Source organism: Malaclemys terrapin, chromosome 3 (assembly GCF_027887155.1).
Source record: "Malaclemys terrapin pileata isolate rMalTer1 chromosome 3, rMalTer1.hap1, whole genome shotgun sequence".
Classification (NCBI taxonomy): domain Eukaryota; kingdom Metazoa; phylum Chordata; order Testudines; family Emydidae; genus Malaclemys; species Malaclemys terrapin.
In genome coordinates, this window is record NC_071507.1 from 39,668,660 (window position 1) to 39,688,693 (window position 20,034).

Consider the following 20,034-nt stretch of genomic DNA (forward strand, 5'->3'; position numbering starts at 1 on the left):
AAACCATATAATTTGATGAGCTGATCTTTATCTTCTGTCACTATTATTTGGCAAAACTGTAAGTCAGACACACTAGAGCTCTCCAATAAAATACTATGTACAGAGCACAGTTTAAACAGTTGGGTTGCTTGGAATCCACATCTCCCTTCATTTGAAGAGAACTATTTTGAGGTTTTCTAGAACTGTTGTAAACAAGAGGATATTTTATATATATATATAAATGTTCTAAATATCCTTTGGGAGTCCATTTGAGTTTTCTGATCTTACCAAATGATGACTAAATACCTGATCTGTAGCATTACTCCTGAGAAGATACTAGAAAGGGAATGACAGTTTTGATGCACTTTGGAATGGCACAATCACGTAAACGCTCGCACACTTAAGACTTATGAACTCATCCAAAGTTTCTAAACAAGACTTTCTAACTAAAACCTAAAATATCAGCACAATGCAGCAAGTTAAAAAAATTCTATGTAATCAAAATATAAACAAGTACATAGGAAATGCATATTTGTCAGTAATCTATTTTTTCTTTTTAATGTAGGAAACTTATGTACTTAAGAAACAATTGTAGCTGTCTGACAAGTTTTGTAAAAAAAAAAAAAAAAAAAAAATTTTTTTTACTTTCCAAATGCATAACAAATGCCATGATATCCTGTAACTGGCCAGGTATAGCCACATAAGAGCTGCATGGCTTACAGCAACTCGGCGAGAGAAAAATCACCAAAAAAAAAAAAAAGAGAGGAAATCTCAAAATATGCAACATTATCTAAATTATTGTGATATTATCATGACTGCTAAAGGAGCCAGTAAAAAAACATTTGCAGTTTATTGATTCTTAAAGTCATCCCAAAATAGGGGAAAAAAAGATAACATCTTACTATACTAATGCCAAGCACCAATTTAACAATTTAACTATATTTATATTTCTCCTAGTAGTAAGGGAACAATTTCTGCTTGAACCCTACGTTTAACCCTAGAACCATCAGACTTTTGTTTTCTTGTCATGCATTCTCTTCTGTTCACATCAAGGTCAACATAAAGATTCTTGAGTTTCAAAATATCAAGGCGAGCAATTCTTTGAAAACACAATTGCCTCTTACATTTTAATCAACTTTTAGGTTATCAATAATTCATAAACAAACCAATGTTTGGTTAAAGTTCTAGGATTAAATAGGACTATACACAAGGATCAATAAAAACTGTTCCTTGATATGATTTGCCTTAGAATGAGCAGCACCTAGGGCAGACAGACTGCAAGCATGTCCACACTCCATTAGGAATTAGTAGTGTTAGAAAATTGCATATGTGTTAGATCAAGAAGGCAGTTTCATGAACATGGCATTATTCTCTTGTTTTTCCTCTTTTTTTCCATTAAAAAAGAAAGAACAGCTCCACAAAATTAATTTTTCAGTTTTTTTTTATGCACCTGGAAAAACAGCATAGTATTATTCAGCTGGTATTTATTCAGTGCTTCTGTTTGGTGTTAGTACTTCCAGAAAACACTTTCACATGATTAAAGTGGTTTATTTCAGCTTTTCCTTAGAACTAACCTTTTTTCCAGTATTTACATCATGCCACTTCCTGACAGCAATTTCAGAATTAAAAATGAACCTACGGTCATGTCCCACTACTAACTTTGACCAGTTCTTGACAAACTGTCAAGCTGGGCCCTTGGGATAGTTCACATATTGAAACAAAATCAGACTAAAAATCTCACTGAAACCCAACAGCTGGAGTGGGCATAAATCTCAGCTAGTCCCCCTCCCCTATTTAAACCCTCTCCCTTTTATGAAAGCACACACACCAATGGAAAATAAAGACCATCTGAGTTTGAAGTGTTAAGACACTGGTGAATTATCTTGTTGGTCTTCAGTAACAGTGGATTCACTTTGCTCCTCACTTGTTTCATTAGATGGTTCTTCGTAGCTTGGCTCACCTGGATCCAGACTGCTCCCTTCACTTTGCTCCTCACTTTGCTCTTCATTGGCCTCCACAGTCTGCTCCAAATTGCTCTCCAAACATGTGAGAGAGCTGTCGGTTAGGCTTTCATTTTGTGCCATTTCATCAAATGATTGTGAAAGAGGTGCAGGGGACTCTACCACACTTTCATTGGCAGGGATGGGTGCTTTGGTTGTACCAATTTCTACTACAATGTCATTTTGTGGCAAAGTTATCTTCTCCACAAGTCTCCACTGAATAATACTCATGTCTTTCCCTCCAGTTGAAATCAAGTGACCATCATTATGTGTAAAGCTGACATTTGTCACATGACTGCTGTGAGCACTGTATTTGTGACTGGGGGCCTATTGAAACAAATGGGGGAGGGGGAAGAGAGAGAGAGGAATTAACTGTCACAATCTTTTCCTCTTATTTGTTAATATCAAAACACAACTGAAATATCTGTTGAAGTATTCCAAAGAATAATTTATATACACCAATCTACATTCAATTCCCAGCCCCCTAAAGATATACTTTTCTCTTGAGTATTATTACTGAATTGTATACATTCCAAATTATAGGAGACTTTTCCACGTTTGGGCTGGCTATATGTCCTCATGAAATCTGTACTTGGAAAGGGCCAGATACAGACTTTAAAAAAACAGATAACTTTAAAACATCCAGCAACACATTTAGTTTGTCACCAAGTGGCAAACAAAATTATTTTATAAATAATTTATTCTCTTCCTACACACTATTATTTTGACAGAGTTCCTGTCTCATTCAGTGCACGGGATGGATCTGCTGTGGGGACCCATCTTACAAATAGCGGAACCATCTGGCATGGAAAATTTCACCCCAAATGATTAAAGTTTGCCAAAGTTGCAAATGAAAATAGGGTCTTATAAGGGGAAGTGTCAGGCGACCGTAACATTTGCTACGACCCTGCCTATAATACACCCCACAGTAGTCTAAACTTACCTTTGGCTTGGAGCAGGGATACTGAAAGAGATGGACCTTACAGAAATCATCAGCAACTGCTATCACCTTTCGATTATGGGATCTGACAAGAGCATTTATATCCGTCCCATCTGATCCTTCAGGCCATACTCCTAGGATATGGTCACACAGAGATATTTAGTAACAGTAATTTAAAAACAAAATTTAAAAAAATCCTGAAGCAATAATATAATCCATGAAACCTAAAATAAGGCTAAAAATAATGCCAAACAATGCATTTATCAAATTAAATTAGGAAACTGAATAGGATATTGAACTCAAGTTTATATGTTGTCACGCCAAGAAAATTTATCTGACTTGCTAAATTTGCTATTCAAGACCCCAATCCTGCAAATATAGATGCACAAGTGCTTAACTTCAAATTCAACTTGTTGCCAAAACAGATAATTCTTAAATGAACACTGTTTGGTACATTGTATTCATGTTCTAAAAGTGATGTGAGTTTTTGAAGAGTTTATGTAAGAAACTTAAATGCAGCACACTATATTAATTGAAATTTTTATTTTTAAACAATTTTTTGGAGCAAAATAATTATTGTGTAGTGGAACCCTCTTTCTAATGGCAGTATGATTAGAATCAGACCACTAATCATCATAGTTTACACAGAAAGTCAGCCTGGACATGTGCCATATATGAAAATAGTGCTTAAATAAAACAAATACATAGTGAACTGCACTTAAGTGCAAAGCACAGAACTGAGATGTCTAGAGAGAAGAAAAGTAACATCGTGTGAAGGAACGGAGGAGGAGCACTGAATTAAAAAAACAAGCAAGCTCTTGAGCTTCAACATGCAGTAAAAATTGTCTTGCATATCTAAGAGCAAAGCTGGAAAAAGGGTAAACTAAGAATTAAAATATGATACTTTACTCCATGGTGCCAACTTTTACAATTCACCATCACTTGCTGGGTGACCAGGAGTTGTATAAATATGAAGAGCCTTTTTTGTTTTGTTGCATTTTTTAGGCATCGTGATTGTAAAGGATGTCAATGATCAAAATAGCCAGGGAAGGCATATCTTCCCCCAGCGACTAGCATTGGTTTAGGCCAATGGTCACCAACCGGTAGATCGCAGTCGACTGGTTGATCCTGGAGCCTCTGACAGTCAATTGCGATCTCCGGCCACTAAAAGTCCGGTGGCACAGGGGGGCTAAGGCAGGCTCCCTGCCTACCTTGGCCCCACGCCACTCCCGGAAGTGGCCAGCGTGGCCCTGGGGTGGGGGAGAAGAGGGACAAGGGGAGGGGGTGTTGGCAGGGGTCTCCACACGCTGCTCCTTCCTGCAAGCACCGCCCTCGCAGCTTCCACTGGCCAGGAACGGGGAACTGTGGCCAATGAGAGCCGCGGGGGTGGTGCTTGCAGGCAGGAACAGTGAGCGGAGTCATGTGCTCCCCGCCCCCCCTGGGGTCGCACAGGCGTGCTGACTGCTTCCGGGAGCGGTGTGGGGCCGGGGCAGGCAGGGAGCCTGCCTTAGCCCCACTGTGCCGCTGGCCAGGAGCCACCCGAGGTAAATGCTACCTGGGGGCAGCCCGCACCCCTCCCACACCCCAACCCCCAGCCCTGAAGCCCCCCTCCCGGAGCCAGCACCCTATACCCCCTCCTGCACCCTGAACCCCCTTCCTGCACCCTGAACATCTGCCCCAGCCCTGAGCTCCCTCCTGGAGCCAGCATCCCATACCCCCTCCTTCACCTTAACACTCTGCCTCAGCCTGGAGCTCCCTCCTGTTCCTAAACTCCCTCCCAAAGCTTGCACCTCTCACCCCCTCCTGCATCCCAACCCTCTGCTTCAGGCTCAGCCCAGAGCCCGCACCCCCTCCCAAACCCCAACTCTCTGCCGAAAGTGCGTGAGGGTGGGGGACAGCGAGTGACGGGGGTGTGTGGAGTGAGTGGGGTGGGGGCCTTGAGGAAGGGGCGGGGCAGATCCTGGGTTGCACTTAAATTCAAAAAATGATCTTGTGCGTAAAAAGGTTGGAGACCACTGGTTTAGGCATTAAAAATACTTCTGCCATTTCTTTGTATCATTAGGACAGAAACATTAGGGAACTCAGAGTAAACTGTAGGTTTAGTGCCAGCCTGAAAGTTTTACAGCATTATATTTTCAACATTGCAAAATTTTTTAAAGTAAACAACTTGTTCACATCTGAAATTGTTATAAAAAGCAACACCTCTATTCACTAGTTTATATGAAAGTTGTTTGTGACACTTTTCACTGGGTCAGGAAATTTTATCTAGAAGATAGAAGCCATGGGAAAACTAAAAGGTATGCCTAATTCTTCACATTGTTTAAGGAAAGAGGAGGGAGCCTGGCCAGTATTGGAGGATATTTGACGCAAGCGAATGTTACTGCAGATAAGTTACCAAAGTGAACAACATGAATTGCTAAGGAAATTGTTGGGCAATATTTCGAATGTCTCAACAGTAATGATGTCTGTTTCATAAATAAATATCTCAAGAATTTTCAAGCAGCTAGAACTAAATCGTTTGATCTTAAAATATCTTCTTAATCTATTAATATAGTATAACCAGCAGGTGTGGCAAATAAATGAACTTTAGAATATATTCAAAACTCTGCTGCAGACATTTCTTTGACGTTTATATTTAGGAGCCTAAATAAAGAATTTTCTTAAGCAACAACTCTACAATTTTATCTGCTTCCTGAAATTACAGATGCCATTCTGGACAGATGTTGACCAGAGAGCTATACTATGTCCTGTTTCTTAATTTATAATGAGAGAGAGGGCTCTATATTTGATATTAGCAGTCTTAACAAAAAGATAATATGTTTTAACAAACTAGTAGGATTTTTCCTTTCAAGGATTCAGGAAAGTATGACAAGAGTAACCCATCAACATGGCTGACAGGGTTAAAAAAAAAAAAAAGGATCGAATGTTTAAAAACTTTTAAAAATAGCAATGTTCATATTATTACTATTATTTTGTATGACAGTATAAGTAGCCCCTATAGGATACTGTCCTTTTGTGCTAGGCACTGTAGCAGACATGAGACAGTCCATGTCTAAAAAAGCTTACAATCTGAACAGAAAAAAGTCAAAGGAAGGTATGGGAAACACGCCCTGAAAGGTGAAGTGACTTGCCCAGCGTCACAGCAGGTCAGTGGCTGAACAAGGAATCGAACTCAAGTCTCATGCTGGATGACAATGCTTTAATTTGAGACTAAGTCATCGGTCCTGGATGTTTGTAAGGACCAGGAATGCTCGACAGTAGAAAATTAAAACATGATGGGCCTGGAACCTTTTAAGTTTGCAACTACACCTTGAAGATGACAAATGATTTTTGGCAGAATAACTGATGTCACGCTATTTGCTGTGCTCACTTTATTTTTAAACACACAGATGAGTCACTGGTGGATTTTTCATTCAGAAGTATCACTCAGATTTCACTTTCCATTGTGAACCCAAAACCCCTTAGAACTCTGAAGAATCTGAGAGCTGTTAAGTTTAATAAAACTTTAGTACATAATAGTAATAGTGCATAATAATCTGGATGGAATGGAGATAAATCAGAAACTCTGACCAGAATTACTAGCAACTGAAATGTAGTTTAAAAGACACAAGAGAAAGAAAGGGCCTGAATGGCATAGGGTACTGGTAATGAAATACAGAGCTGTTCATCTGCATGTCATCTGAGCTGAATTTGGCCCAGGTCATCACTAGCTCCTATCTGATGGCTGCTAAATAGAATGAGCTGGTGGTCTAAATCCAAATCAAAGTGAATAAATGTTCAAATCATACAGATACTGGTACAACCACAACTGACTTTCTTGTATGCAACGTCAGCAATATAGCTAATGACTGATTGAGCATGGAAACAGAATTCCTCTTGCATCTCCCGACATTGTCCCTTTATATCCTGGTTGAAGGGCACTTCTGAGAAAGAGTAGGGAATCTGATACAGCTGCTGCCCACATTGTATCTGCTATGTTGCTAAATGTAGTGCTGCTGTAGTTTTAGTGCGTGCAAGATGGCATCTTTCATTAACTCAAAATGTAAAGTAGAAAAAAATGTAAAAGGAGTGCCTCAAATCCTATCATAACATAACAGAGGGTACAGGCCTGGCTCAGTCCTTTTGCCTCCTTTAAAGTATTGTATTGCTCACTGACAAGGACATTAAACTCTCATGAAAATGCTGAAAGCTTGTCTCCTTGCACTTCCTCATTGCTATCTGACGAAGCTTCTGTGAGCCACTAACAATACCTATTCTTTCATGGTACAGTTTTCACTCTTTCAGTATTTGCCCCATAACAGCAAAGAAAGTTAGGAAATCAAAGCTGCAGACAAATATCATTAATCAATCCAGTCTTACACACCAGGAGAAAGCAGCCATCTGCTCTGAATGCCATCAACAGAGATTGGATAAACATGTGCACGTAGAACATTAAATTAAATTTTCAGGCTAACAGGTGCCAGAATCCTAATCAAAATACCAGCAAGCAGCAGTGTAGGTATCCGTTCACCTACACCAGAGGCATATTCCAGCATATCTCAACTATCCACCTCTAAAGAGAAAGGACTGTAGGTTTTCGATTTTAAAGACCAAACTGTCAGGTGCCCGGCTTATTTGACATACAAGAGTGTCACTGTAGCCACCAACTTAAATGTAGCCCTTCTAGAGCACTTACGTATTAAGGAGATCCTCTCAGAGGGGGTATGTGGTTATCATCAAAGGCTACATGAAGAGTAAGCATTCAGAAAAACATTTCTCTATTTTCTTCCTTCCAGCAAATAAATTGGTATTGAAAAGTGAACTCCCACTAGCCAAGAAGAAAGCTTTGCACGCTCTTATTTCTCATCCCCAAGAATTTACTAACTTGCTTCTACCTACTTTTTATGTTTCATATGAGTGTGAACACCAGAGGCAGATCTCTTGTACTAGTGGTGAATGTGAAACATTTAGCACCCTGCTCACATGATTTGGTTCACAACATTGGCAGGTTGAACAATATCTCTCAACACTTCACAGAAGGGCTTTTACTTAGGACTGACAGAATGCCATTTTGCAGAAAATAACTTGAACTATTCAGCCACAGCCCTGAGTTTTGGTATAAAAATCATACATAAAACTGTCCGTTCTTTAAATTTTTGTAGATTTATTTTAAAAAATCTGCTTCATTTTTTAAAGCACTCCTCCTTTGCAGACATAGGGCACATTGCTGATCTTTGATTGTAGTCCTCAAATGGTGTAGCCACCCTCCTGAGTCATGGACTACACAGTACAAAGTATACACCTCAGATCTTTACTGTACTTTCTCTCCTCCCCATTCCCATCCCCAGTACCATCTCTCAAAACACAACAGTTTATGTCTCAAGGCCAACTCCAGAATCTAAAATGAGTAGAACAAAAAAATCCCAAACCTGTAATATTAAATGGATGATGAATATGTATTATCTATGGAGAATATCTACCTTCAGAGAGCTACATCCTGCTTAAGATTGATCACATGACCAGTATTGCGGTCAGTCTCCTGGGATGGTGCGTCAGACATAAGGGAATTGTTGGGGGTATCTGATAATACTACCGTGAGGTAACTGAAGCAATTCTGTACTGACATTCCAATAACCGTACCATGAGCATTAATCGAGTATTTCCAATGATAAAATCTAGCATAATAAAGGTTAAACAAAATAAAGGGTAAAAGCAAGTTAAAAGTAAGTTAAATGGTGCTTACCAAACACTTGAAACCCTAGCACACAAGTGTATGTCGTCCAATCTATATCCTTACAATCCGAACGATTCCTGATAAGTTTACAGCCACTTGGAATGTCCCCTTTAAAAGAAGTGAATTAACAGTAATGGCATATGAATTAGATCCACCTATTTTGTTCCTTGAAGACACTAAGAAAGTTGGAGAAACTAATTAAGTGCAATTTTCTAAAACCATTCTGGCAAGCCAATGACAAAGCCAGTACTAGATTCCTCCATTGTGGGAGAAATCCTTCACCAAATTCCAAGTACTTCTGAGCTTTATTTTGGACCCAAGAGCCTGACTCTCCTCTCATTTACACAGATTTTACACCTATGTCTCTCCAACTACTTCAATTTCACCTTCCATTACTTCTAATTTACAGTGGCCTAAGATCAGAATTGGGAAGTAACCCCCACCCCCATTTCTTGGGTCCATTAAGTGCTTTATAAAATGTTACAATGAATATCTCAGCCCCCATGCTGCCAGACCCCATACTTGTTAGAATTAGTAGTCACTCACTCTCTCAGGAAGTTCACTTTTAAAAAATCATGATTCTGGTTAGTGAGGAACCATTTGCCATGGGAGTCTCAATTCCCTTTCACCTTGTAACCAGAAAGGGAATGATTATGTCTTTCTGTTCAGCAGTTTGGCATTGATGGGTTGCAGCCCTTCACCTCACTCCATAGACAATTAAGGTCACAGAAACTTTGGGCAGATTCACTTCCGGGATCGATTTATCGCGTCTAGACCAGACGCGATAAATCGATCCCAGAACATCGATTGCCTGCTGCCGGACCCAGAGGTAAGTGTAGACGTACCCTCAGATACAGAACTATCAGCTGACAGTTGACAGCTGAGTTGCAATGGGTGGAATAGACCTGAGAAGGTGCTAGTCATTTTTCATTTGCCAATAGTGGTTCTTCATGCCTGTAAAGAAAGGAGCCACAGCCCATCAATTCCAAACTGATGACTTCCTCCAAACAGAATAGGGGGGGAATCTATTTTTTTAAATAGATTAAAATGTCTGTGCTCTGACCAGCTCTCCTTGCTTTAGGTGTGGTTCTGCATAGTTGCTATTAGACACATCTAATAGTTAAATAAACACATTTAAAAAAGGCACAAGGTATGCAAATACGATTACTATACAGCTATATAAATACTTGTATTGGTTCAAGCTTTTCTCTTTCAAATCTTACACACTTCAATAGATCACACTGTTGATACTAAATAGACAACTTATACATACTATTTTCAAAGTGCAAAACCTTTTGGAGCAACATCACAACCTAGTGCCATTTGTTCTGTAAATTCTAAGTTGTTATCCTGATTTATGACCTTGTAGAGAAGTAAACTATATTTGGAATTGCCATTAGGTAATACACAGCTCTGAATAATATCAGGATATCAGGTTACAAAAGTTCAAATTAGTTCCTTTGTCAGAAAGCATTTTGCACAGACCGCCCTGACCACATACATTCTTCCATGTATTATGATTGCTAAGGCAAATTTCTGTCCCGTACATATAATTTAATTTCATACTTACAGTATAGTATTTCATAGTCTCCTGAGTTTGACATTATATACTTGTTGTCCGGGGACCAGTCAAGGTGTGTAATATAGCTGGAATGTCCCTAAAGAATAACACAATAATGCCAACATGAAACTTTTAACTTCCATCATCATTAAAACATAAACTTGTCCGGTGATGACTGAAAAAGTAACAAGGCATAGGATAATTAAAATCAGAAGTAGTAATGAGTTGTTCTTTTTCCAGGATCTACTGCAAACATTTGCATTCCTGTAAAGATTCCTATTACACAGAGAGACATTTGCCAATGACTAAACAAACATGAATCTGGCAAAGTGCCTTTCCCGTAACCTATTAGAGTTTCAGAGTAAGGTGGATTCTTCCATGGTATTGCCTCTTCACGGTACCAATTAATCCAAGCAGACAAGTTGTTCAAGTATGGAGGGGGGAGGGATAGCTCAGTGGTTTGAGCATTGGCCTGCTAAACCCAGGGTTGTGAGTTTAATCCCTGAGGGGGCCAAATCTGTCTGGGGATTGGTCCTGCCTTGAGCAGGGGGTTGGACTAGATGACCTCCTGAGGTCCCTTCCAACCCTGATATTCTATGAATGACAGAGCAGAGCTCTACTTTGAATCAGTCAATTGTCTTTTGATAGGGCAACGAGACTAAATGCATGAGTTTGCATTACTAAAGGTAGGGGGAAATGGCAGATTTTCAGAAGTGCTCGGCACTCACGGTTGCAACTGGGTTTTTAGACAAGCTCAGCTCCTGTTTAGGCACCTGAGTAATTGGCTGGATTTTCAGAAATGTACAGCACCCATTGATTACAACTGCAGCCGCCAGGAGATGAGTTCTTGTGAAAATTCAGCCTAGTGGGAGCTACGGGTGCTGGGCTCTCGTGGAAACGTGGCCCACAAACCTTAGCAATACAGAACACTGACACTCTGATGAACAACAAAGAATTCCAATAGCTGTCTCCTACTTTTCTCCTTTAAGGATGATTAAATTATTACAAATAAATGAGCTTGAAGTCTTATAAACATTGCTTTTATAAATTAGGCAGATTCAACACCACAAAGAAGCCAGCGTAGACTCACGGGAAGCTCACTTATTCTTACACCGTCCATGCTGCAGCAAATTAACTTTTCATACAGTTTTGCCAATAATCTTACATTCTGCTACCAGTTCTTATTTTTACGGAACAGCAGAGTAAACTATTTAAAAGGGCTCAAACTTCCCCTTAATAAGCTCATTCTAGGCAGCCCCAGGCTAGCACAGAGGGAAGGAAAGGGAATACTACATTTGTTCAGGTGGTAGAAAATTAATCCAGAAATCGCAATGAAAAAGCTTTTTATTTGGAAACGGTTCACAACTCTGAACAGTCTCTTGGTAAGTTATAAATCCACACTGAAACTCAGAAACATGACAGATATGTAATACAAACCAATTTTTAAATGACTGCAGAAAATAACAAGGTGGGTGAGGTAATATCTTGAAAGGTTGCAGATTACAGAGCTCAGGATTTGTACGCTCTGTTTTTACTAAGAAACCTGCACCTGATCCCTGCTTTATGTTTCTATCTATCCTACTCAATTAACACCTTTTTAAAATGCACACCTGCACAGCTTCAATTTCAGATTACTGCACTGCAGATTTTAAATCCCTCCATATCATCTATATTATTACACTGATCAAGTCATAATAAGAAATCCAACTGCAGAATGAAACCCTAACTTTATAACTGATTTCTGAAAAACAAGGTTTTTCTTGTGCATGGCTACATTACACTGAAACCTCCACTTAAATACAACCTTTAACATGCAATTCTGTTTCTCAAGGGAGCAATTTAAAGTGTCTGTAAGGATTCAAGTACACTTCTGTTTGACCTTTAGTAAAAGTCTACTTCTGCTAGGCCACTGACATAACTGGCAGCCCAAAGAACCAGCAAATACTGGTTTTGCTGTATTTAGTTTTGAACAAGTATGATTTTTATTAGATTGTAAATCTACAGCAAGTTGATATGGAAAACTACAGAAAGATAAATATATACTATAGCCTTTAGAAAACACTTTGAACTAGCAAATATAATATAACCAAGAGTTTTCAATTTGAGCTGGGCAAAACTCTTGCAGGACAAATTCATGTTACAATATACACAGGGAGATGAGCTATCAGATTAATTTGCTGTGAATATTGTTCTTTTTCTAGTAACGATTGCTCTTGCCCCAATCAGCTACAAATACACTGCACAAAAGGGCCTAATCCTACAACGCTTAGTCACACAAGTAACCTTGCCTCCCACTGATTGTAACGGGACTATTTGCACAAATAAAGACTACTCACGTGAGGAAAGGTTGTGGAATCAGGCCATAGCACTATTTGAACAATGGCTGTATGTCTAATTTTAAAGGTTTTAACCACGCTAATGGACACAGCCCTGGGAAGCTGCATCACTCCATGATGAATTCTGGGACCACATTTGCTGCTACATCCTACCAGTGTCTGCATTATATTCCCCTAGTTTGATTGTCCATTGGCAGGGGTAGGGTAGAGGGCACTGCCCCACCTTTTTCTCCACATCGTTGTGGCAATATGCACCCCTGGCATAAGTATGAAGGGAACAGCTCCTGCAATACCCTGAACACAAGAACTGTGAGTGTCATGTGATGGGTAATGGGGTAGGAGCCTCCTTATGTGCTTCCTCTTCCTATTCATCTCTGTTCTAGCCAATCACAATCTGGCCCTAAGAAATCTGCATCTACATATCATACCGGCAGAATTAATTAACCAAGTTAATATCGAAATATTCATTAGAATTAATTAACAAGGTTAGTCAAACCAGATTACAAATGAAATCTTGTATTCAAATGAGCCTTTCTTTACATAGCATTAAAACGAAGTAACTCTAGTCAAATTATATGCTCTAGCAAATCTTGTGTAAAACATGAACTGTGACATCAGTCAGCATTGCTGTACATCAGGGGTCTCAAACTCAAATGACCATGAGGGCCACATGAGGACTAGTACATTACTGACACCTCCCCCTGCCGCCCTCGGTCCCGCCCCCACTCCACCGTTTCCATGAGGCCCCGCCTCTGCCCTGCCTCTTCCCATCCCTTCCCTGCCCCCATTCCAACCCCTTCCCTGAAATCCCTACCCCCAACTCTGCCCCCTCCCTGCCCCCAGGGGGTGCAGGAGGAGTGTGGGGTGTGGTGGGGGCTCAGGGCAGGGAGTTGGGGTGTGGGGTGCAGGAGGGGTGTGGGGTACAGCAGGGGGTTAGGGTGCGGCAGGGGGCTCAGGGCAGTGGGTTGGGATGCAGGAGGAGTGCGGGGTGAGGCAGGGCATTCAAGGCAGGGGGTTGGGGTGCAGAGTGCGGCAGGGGGCTCAGGGCAGGGGGTTCGGCTGCAGGAGGGGTTGGGGGGGCAGGATCTGGCCCGGCGCGTACCGGGGGCAGGGCAGGCTCCCTGCCTGCCTGCCCTGCCCCCGCAAGAGGCTGGAATATGGGGAAGGGGGGGGGCGGAGGGGCTGTGTGTTGCTGTTGCTTCATGCACCGCCCCCAGCAGCTCTCATTGGCTGCCGTTTCCCGTTCCCGGCCAATTGGAGCTGCTGGGGGCGCTGCCAGAAGTAACAGCAACACACAGACCCTCCACCCCCCCTTCCCCACATGCCAGCTTCTTCTTGGAGCAGCGCGGGGCAGGGCAGGCAGGCAGGGAGCCTGCCCTGCCCCCGGTGCATGTCCGGCCAGAGCCGCTCTAGGTAAACACTGGGGGAAGGGCGGGGGGAGGCTGCGAGCGGCTCGCGGGCCACAGAAAATAACCCCGGGGGCTGCGTGTTTGAGACCCCTGCTGTATGTACTTTGTAATGGAGCACTTTGTTTCAGTCTTCTGACAAAATCCAAATCTACTATCTTTCTTTTTCAGATGTTAAAGTTGATTTAAATCATATATGTGTCAGCATTTAGTTTACAGCCCTGGACTCTCCTAAGTAGTTAGGATACTTTGGCAAACGGCCACAATGCAAGGTTGATGGATCAATAGCTAGCATTATGAGCATAACCTTATATATCCGTCATTAATCCCCGCTATTTGCCCTACAGCATGTGCATATTCAACTAGTGCCAAAACACAAAGTCACTCTTCCCTACGAACACAAGGTCATCAGTGTAACTGACAAACCCACACTCACGATAACCTCTGTGTTAAAGACCCTTAGGCCTGATCCTGTTCTTATTTAAGTCAATGTCAAAATTCATGGGAGCAGGTTCTCAGTATTCATGAATGAACCTTACACTTGTGGAGAGAGAATGGGGAACTTGACTCTTGTTCCCCCTACCACCTTTTCTTCCCTCTCCTTTCCTTAATGAACCTCCTCCATATCCACCAGAAGATGGCCTCCCCACCTCCATTCATCCTCTAGTCTAGTGCATGGCATGAGGATAGTCACTCTCTGCCACATCTCCCTCTGCAGATGTGTGTTCCTATGTGACTCAGGACCCGGTGCATGGTCCCTCCCAATGAGCCCTCTTTTTAGCAGCCACACAATGCATCCATCGAAGTTCTTATATAAATATCTCTGATGGTTGCTGAGTTTCTTACAAAATTATACAGCATGTATATAAAGATATATTTATCATTCTCCTCTCCGACCTGCCAGTGTCCCCTAGAGGACTTGCTACATTTAGGAAAATGACTAGTCCTGATGATATTATGTACTTCAGGATTAGTCATGGCCTTTGAGGTTATTAATTTATTGTTGATTGACAGACCTATACCGTAGTTGAGGGAAGGATGCATTATATTTTATGAGACCTACAATACACTGAAAAAAAATTAAACACAAAATGAGACAGGATTTTTTCCTCCCTTTTTTCAAATTCTTAAAAGTTGCAAACTAACTCCAACATGGAAAAAAAAATTGGACAGCCGTTTATTAAATCCTGCCAGACCTTTGGCAGCTGTTAAAATTCCTTGGGGTGGTGGGAGGGTGAACAAAGCTATTGGCAAGGGGGAATCTGTGCTGGAAAATCCCTTCAAGCAAGCAACCGTGACAGGATGAATCTAAACATAAAACGCTGTCATAATATTTTAAACAGCACAATTTTATATTCCAATAAAAATCTTCCTTCAGCAGCTACCACAGAGAGGCACACTTCCTTTCACACACTGTGCACTTATAACTGGCTATTGAAAATATCTGGCTGGACAGAAGCCTCCCCGTTCACTGCTAATGTTTATCTGCCTCAATGGACTCCGGTGGTAAATTCATAATCCATGGATCACAATGTCCACGGCTCAGACTGCAATTTACCCTTCTTTGAAGCAACAGTAAAAATCAAGATGTTTGTGGCCCTGAATGAATAAGTAACAGATAATGATGATGAATAATAATTAAATCATGTTATAGCATACACTGAGCACACTTTAAAAATTCCTTTCAGCTTTGGAGATATTCCCCATTTTAAGTATAGGGAATATCATGAAAACTTTTTTATATTTCTATATCTGTAAGGAACATTTTAAGTATACCTACTGTACCGCATTTTATTTGGAAATCTACTTGACATCTAAGATTAATGAGAATCATTCACATTATTATTACAACCTGTTATGAGTCGCCCACCCCATAATATCTAGGTGCTCTTCACATGGCTTAAAACTGGGTAAAATGAGACTTCTCAGAAATAAGGAGTATATAATCCAGCCCCATGATTTTTTGTAGCAATCAACTAGCCAATTTTAATGAACAGAGATCCAAATTATATTAGCTGCAATGTATAGCACGGATAGAAATATTGCTTAATTAGGATGCTGTCAGGGTGATCTATGATTTGGTTCTACATAGAACTGAAAGGGACCTCGACAGGTCATCTACTCCAGCCCCCTGCACTCATGGCAGGACTAAATATTATCTAGACCCTTCAGCAGGTTGCGAGGTCATTACATGGCGAGTCGCGAGCTGTCAGCCTCCACCCAAACCCCGCTTCACCTCCAGCATTTATAATGGTGTTAAATATATAAAAAAGTGTTTTTAATTTATAAGGGGGGGGGGGTCACACTCACAAGCTTGCTATCTGAAAGGGGTCACCAGTACAAAATTTGAGAAGTACTGATCTAGACCATTCCTGACAGGTGTTTGTCTAACCTGTTCTTAAAAATTTCCAATGATGGAGATTCCACAACTTCCCTAGGCAATTTATTCCAGTGCTTAACCACCCTGACTGTTAGGAAGTTTTTCCTAATGTACAACCTAAACTGCCCTTGCTGCAATTTAAGCCCATTGCTTCTTGTCCTATCCTTAGAGGTTAAGGAGAAATTTTTTTCTCCCTCTTCCTTCTAACAAACTTTTATGTACTTGAAAATTGTTATCATGTCCCCCTCAGTCTTCTCCTCCAGACTAAACAAACCCATTTTTTTCAATCTTCTCTCATAGGTCATGTTTTATAGAACTTTAATCATTTTGGTTGTTCTTCTCTGGAATTTCTCTAATTTGTCCACATCTTTCCTGAAATGAGGCACCCAGAACTGGACACAAAACTCCAATTGAGGACTAATTAGCACGGAGTAAAGCGGAAGGATTACTCCTGGTCTCTTGCTTACAACACTCCTGCTAATACATCCCAGAATGATGTTTGCTTTTTTTGCAACAGCGATACATTATTGACTCATATTTAGCTTGTGATCTACTATGACCCCCAGATCCCTTTCTGCAGTACTCCTTCCTAGGCAGTCATTTTCCATCTTGTATGTGTGCAATTGATTGTTCCTTCCTGCATTTGTCCTTTTTGAATTTCATCCTATTTACTTCACACCATTTCTCCAGTTTGTCCGGATCATTTTGAATTTTTATCCTATCCTCCAAAGCACTTGCAATCCCTCCCAGCTTGTTATCATCCGCAAACTATAAGTGTACTATGCCATTATCTAAATCATTGATGAAGCTATTGAACAAAATTGGACCCAGAACTGATCCCTGGGGGACCCCACTTGATATGCCTTTCCAGCTTGACTGTGAATCACACATAGCTACTCTCTGGGAACAGTTTTCCACCCAGTTATGCACCCACCTTATAGTAGCTCCATCTAGGTTGTATTTCCCTAGTTTATGAGACGGGCATGTCTTACTAAAGTCTAGATCTATCTCTTCCTCCCATCCACAAGGCTTGTTACCATGTCAAAGAAAGCTATTAGGTTGGTTGACACAATTTGTTCTTGACAAATCCATGCTGACTGTTACTTATCAGCTTACATGTACCTCTCTATCTGTTTCCTCAGCAACCAGCAACTTTTAGCCTCTCAGCTATGGAAAAAGTGCAAGTTTTACAAAAAGTAATGTAAAACTGCTAGCTTGTTGCTATCGTACCAATTATATAGTGCCTCCTCTCTATTTCATGGGGCTGTCCAGTCCTGTGATTGGCTCTTCAGACAGCTGCATGAACTGAAATGATATCTTTGGATAATCAGAAATTCTACCTATTAAAGGCTAATAGTATTTCTAACCAGTATATTCTCCCAGTAAGGGGATACTACGCTCATGAATAATGGAAAATGGGGATATTACACATGGGCTGACACTGGTTCAAATTAGGGCTGTCAAGGAGTACAGTCACAAATTTAATTTATGCATTATTTTTTTAACGAGCATCATCAGCATGGAAGTATATTCTCTGGAATGGTGGCCAAAGCATGAAGGGGCATAAAATGTTTAGCATATCTGGCATGTAAATACCTTGCAACGCCAGCTACAAAAGTGCCATGCGAATGCCTGTTCTCACTTTCAGGTGACATTGTAAATAAGAAGCAGGCAGCAGTATCTCCCATCACTGTAAACAAACTTCTTTGTTTTAGCGATCAGAAGAATAAGAAGTAGGACTGAGTGGACTTGTAGGCTCTAAAGTTTTACATTGTTTTGTTTTTGAGTGCAGTTATGTAACCAAAAAAAAAAAAATCTACATTTCTAAGTTACATTTTCACAATAAAGAGACTGCACTACAGTACTTGTATGAGGTGAATTGAAAAATACTATTTCTTTTGTTTATCATTTTTACAGTGCATATATTTGTAATCAAAAATAATAATATAAAGTGAGAACTGTGCACTTTACATTCTGTGTTGTAAATGAAATCAATATTGAAAATGTAGAAAAAAATCCAATAATATTAAATAAATTTCAGTTGGTATTCTATTGTTATAAGTGCGATTAATCACGATTAATTTTTTTGAGTTAATCGCGTGAGTTAACTGCGATTAATTGACAGCCTAGTTCAAATATAAAAACACTTCTGGGTGGATTTAAACAATGTTTACCAGCTGGAAGAAATGAATGGTGGTTGATTGCCAGAAGGAATTACTTGTATAACCTGGGGATCACCTGCCAGGCTATGGTATAACAATGGTACTCCCTCTCCCCCCACTCTCCTCCCCCCCTCCCCCCCAGTTGGTGCCAGAGGACATATACTAGCCAGGAAGGGACTCAAAGTCTTGAACATAACCAGATACCTCCCTGTTAAATACCAGCTTAATATCAATCCACCACTTTGCTGGCAGCCAGCGTAGAGGAATACAGGATGCATGTAATATGATCATAGGCTGGTTGCTCAGTTCAGTGAGCCAATGTGCTGCTGCATTCTGCACAAGCCGAAAGAGGCATAGAAGCCCTGCTAAGAGGGAACTGAGCTTTTGTAATTACAAGCTCATTTGCTGCTGTTGCAAAATGACTGTGGAATAAATAAGGGCGCAGGCTGCAGAAGTTATGCAGCTGAAACAGTCAAATAACATGCAAAACATGACTTTCCATGGAAATAGCATAGCTGAAAGAAATCCGAGGTTCTTAATGTGGAAAACTACAAATGGCTGCCCTCAGACAGTGGTGACATGAAGAGGGAGAGAGCAACAACCAGGGCCGGCTCTAACTTTTTGCCGCTCCAGGCAAAAAAGAAGAGCGCCGCCCCGCCGTAACACCGCCCCCCCCAGCACCGCGCCGCCGACCCCCCGTCCAGCGCTGCAGACCCCCCCAGTGCTGTGCCGCCCCGCCCAAACCCCCGGAGTGCCGGGTCACTGAGCCCCCCCACCCCCCAGTGCCGGGCCGCAACCCCCCCCCAGTGCTGCGCCGCCGACCCCCCCCCCCCCCAGCGCCTTGCTGGGCCGCCCAAACCCCCGGAGCACCGCACCGCCCAAACCCCCCTCCCCCAGCACCTCGCCGGGCCGGCCAAACCCCCAACCCCCCCGCGAGCACCTCGCCGGGCCGCCCAAACCCCCCGAGCGCCAGGCCGCCCAAACCCCCAAGTGCCGGGCCGCCCAAACCCCCGGAGCACTGCGCTGGCCAAACCCCCACTCCCCTGAGCGCTGGGCCGGGCCGCCCAAACCCCCAGAGCGCTGGGCAGGCCAAACCCCAGGCCCCCCCCTCGAGGGCCGGGCCAGGCTGGGCCGGCCAAACCCCCCGAGCGCTGGGCCGCGCTGCCGAATCCTCCCCCCCAGCGCTGTGCCGCCGAAACACCCCCCACGATGCCCGGCCGGGGGAAAAAAAAAACAAAAAACCCTCAAGCGCCGCCCTGCCGAAAAACAAAAAACAAAAACACCGCGAGTGCCCCCCGCCACCCCAACATTGGCCGCCCCTTCTCAGGTGCCGCCCCAAGCATGTGCTTGGTCGGCTGGTGCCTGGAGTGGGCCCTGGCAACAACTATCTAGTAGCAAGACTTCTCTCTTTCTGAAGCAGACCTGAATATCTAGTGGATAAATGACTGGATAATATTGCCTAAGTCAAAAGGTGAACTAGAAAAGATTTTGTTAAGAGATCTTCTCTCTCTCTGTACATGTATGTATACACACCCACACACGCACACCCTTGGGCAA

The 20,034-nt window shown here is 41.9% G+C and overlaps 1 protein-coding gene across 3 annotated transcripts in view; it reads right to left on the reverse strand.

The window, feature by feature from the left end:
• Positions 1-594: 594 nt before the first annotated feature.
• The window catches only part of EML4 (EMAP like 4), a 258,689-nt gene continuing 239,249 nt past the window's right edge, over positions 595-20,034 (reverse strand). For all 3 annotated transcript variants that reach the window (XM_054022072.1, XM_054022073.1, XM_054022071.1), the window contains exons 21-24: positions 10,203-10,290; positions 8,642-8,740; positions 2,923-3,053; positions 595-2,306 (exon numbers count right to left, since the gene is read on the reverse strand). In XM_054022072.1, the coding sequence (XP_053878047.1) occupies positions 1,842-2,306; positions 2,923-3,053; positions 8,642-8,740; positions 10,203-10,290 (783 nt within the window). In that variant the 3' untranslated portion in view covers positions 595-1,841. The remainder of the gene's footprint in view (positions 2,307-2,922; positions 3,054-8,641; positions 8,741-10,202; positions 10,291-20,034) is intronic.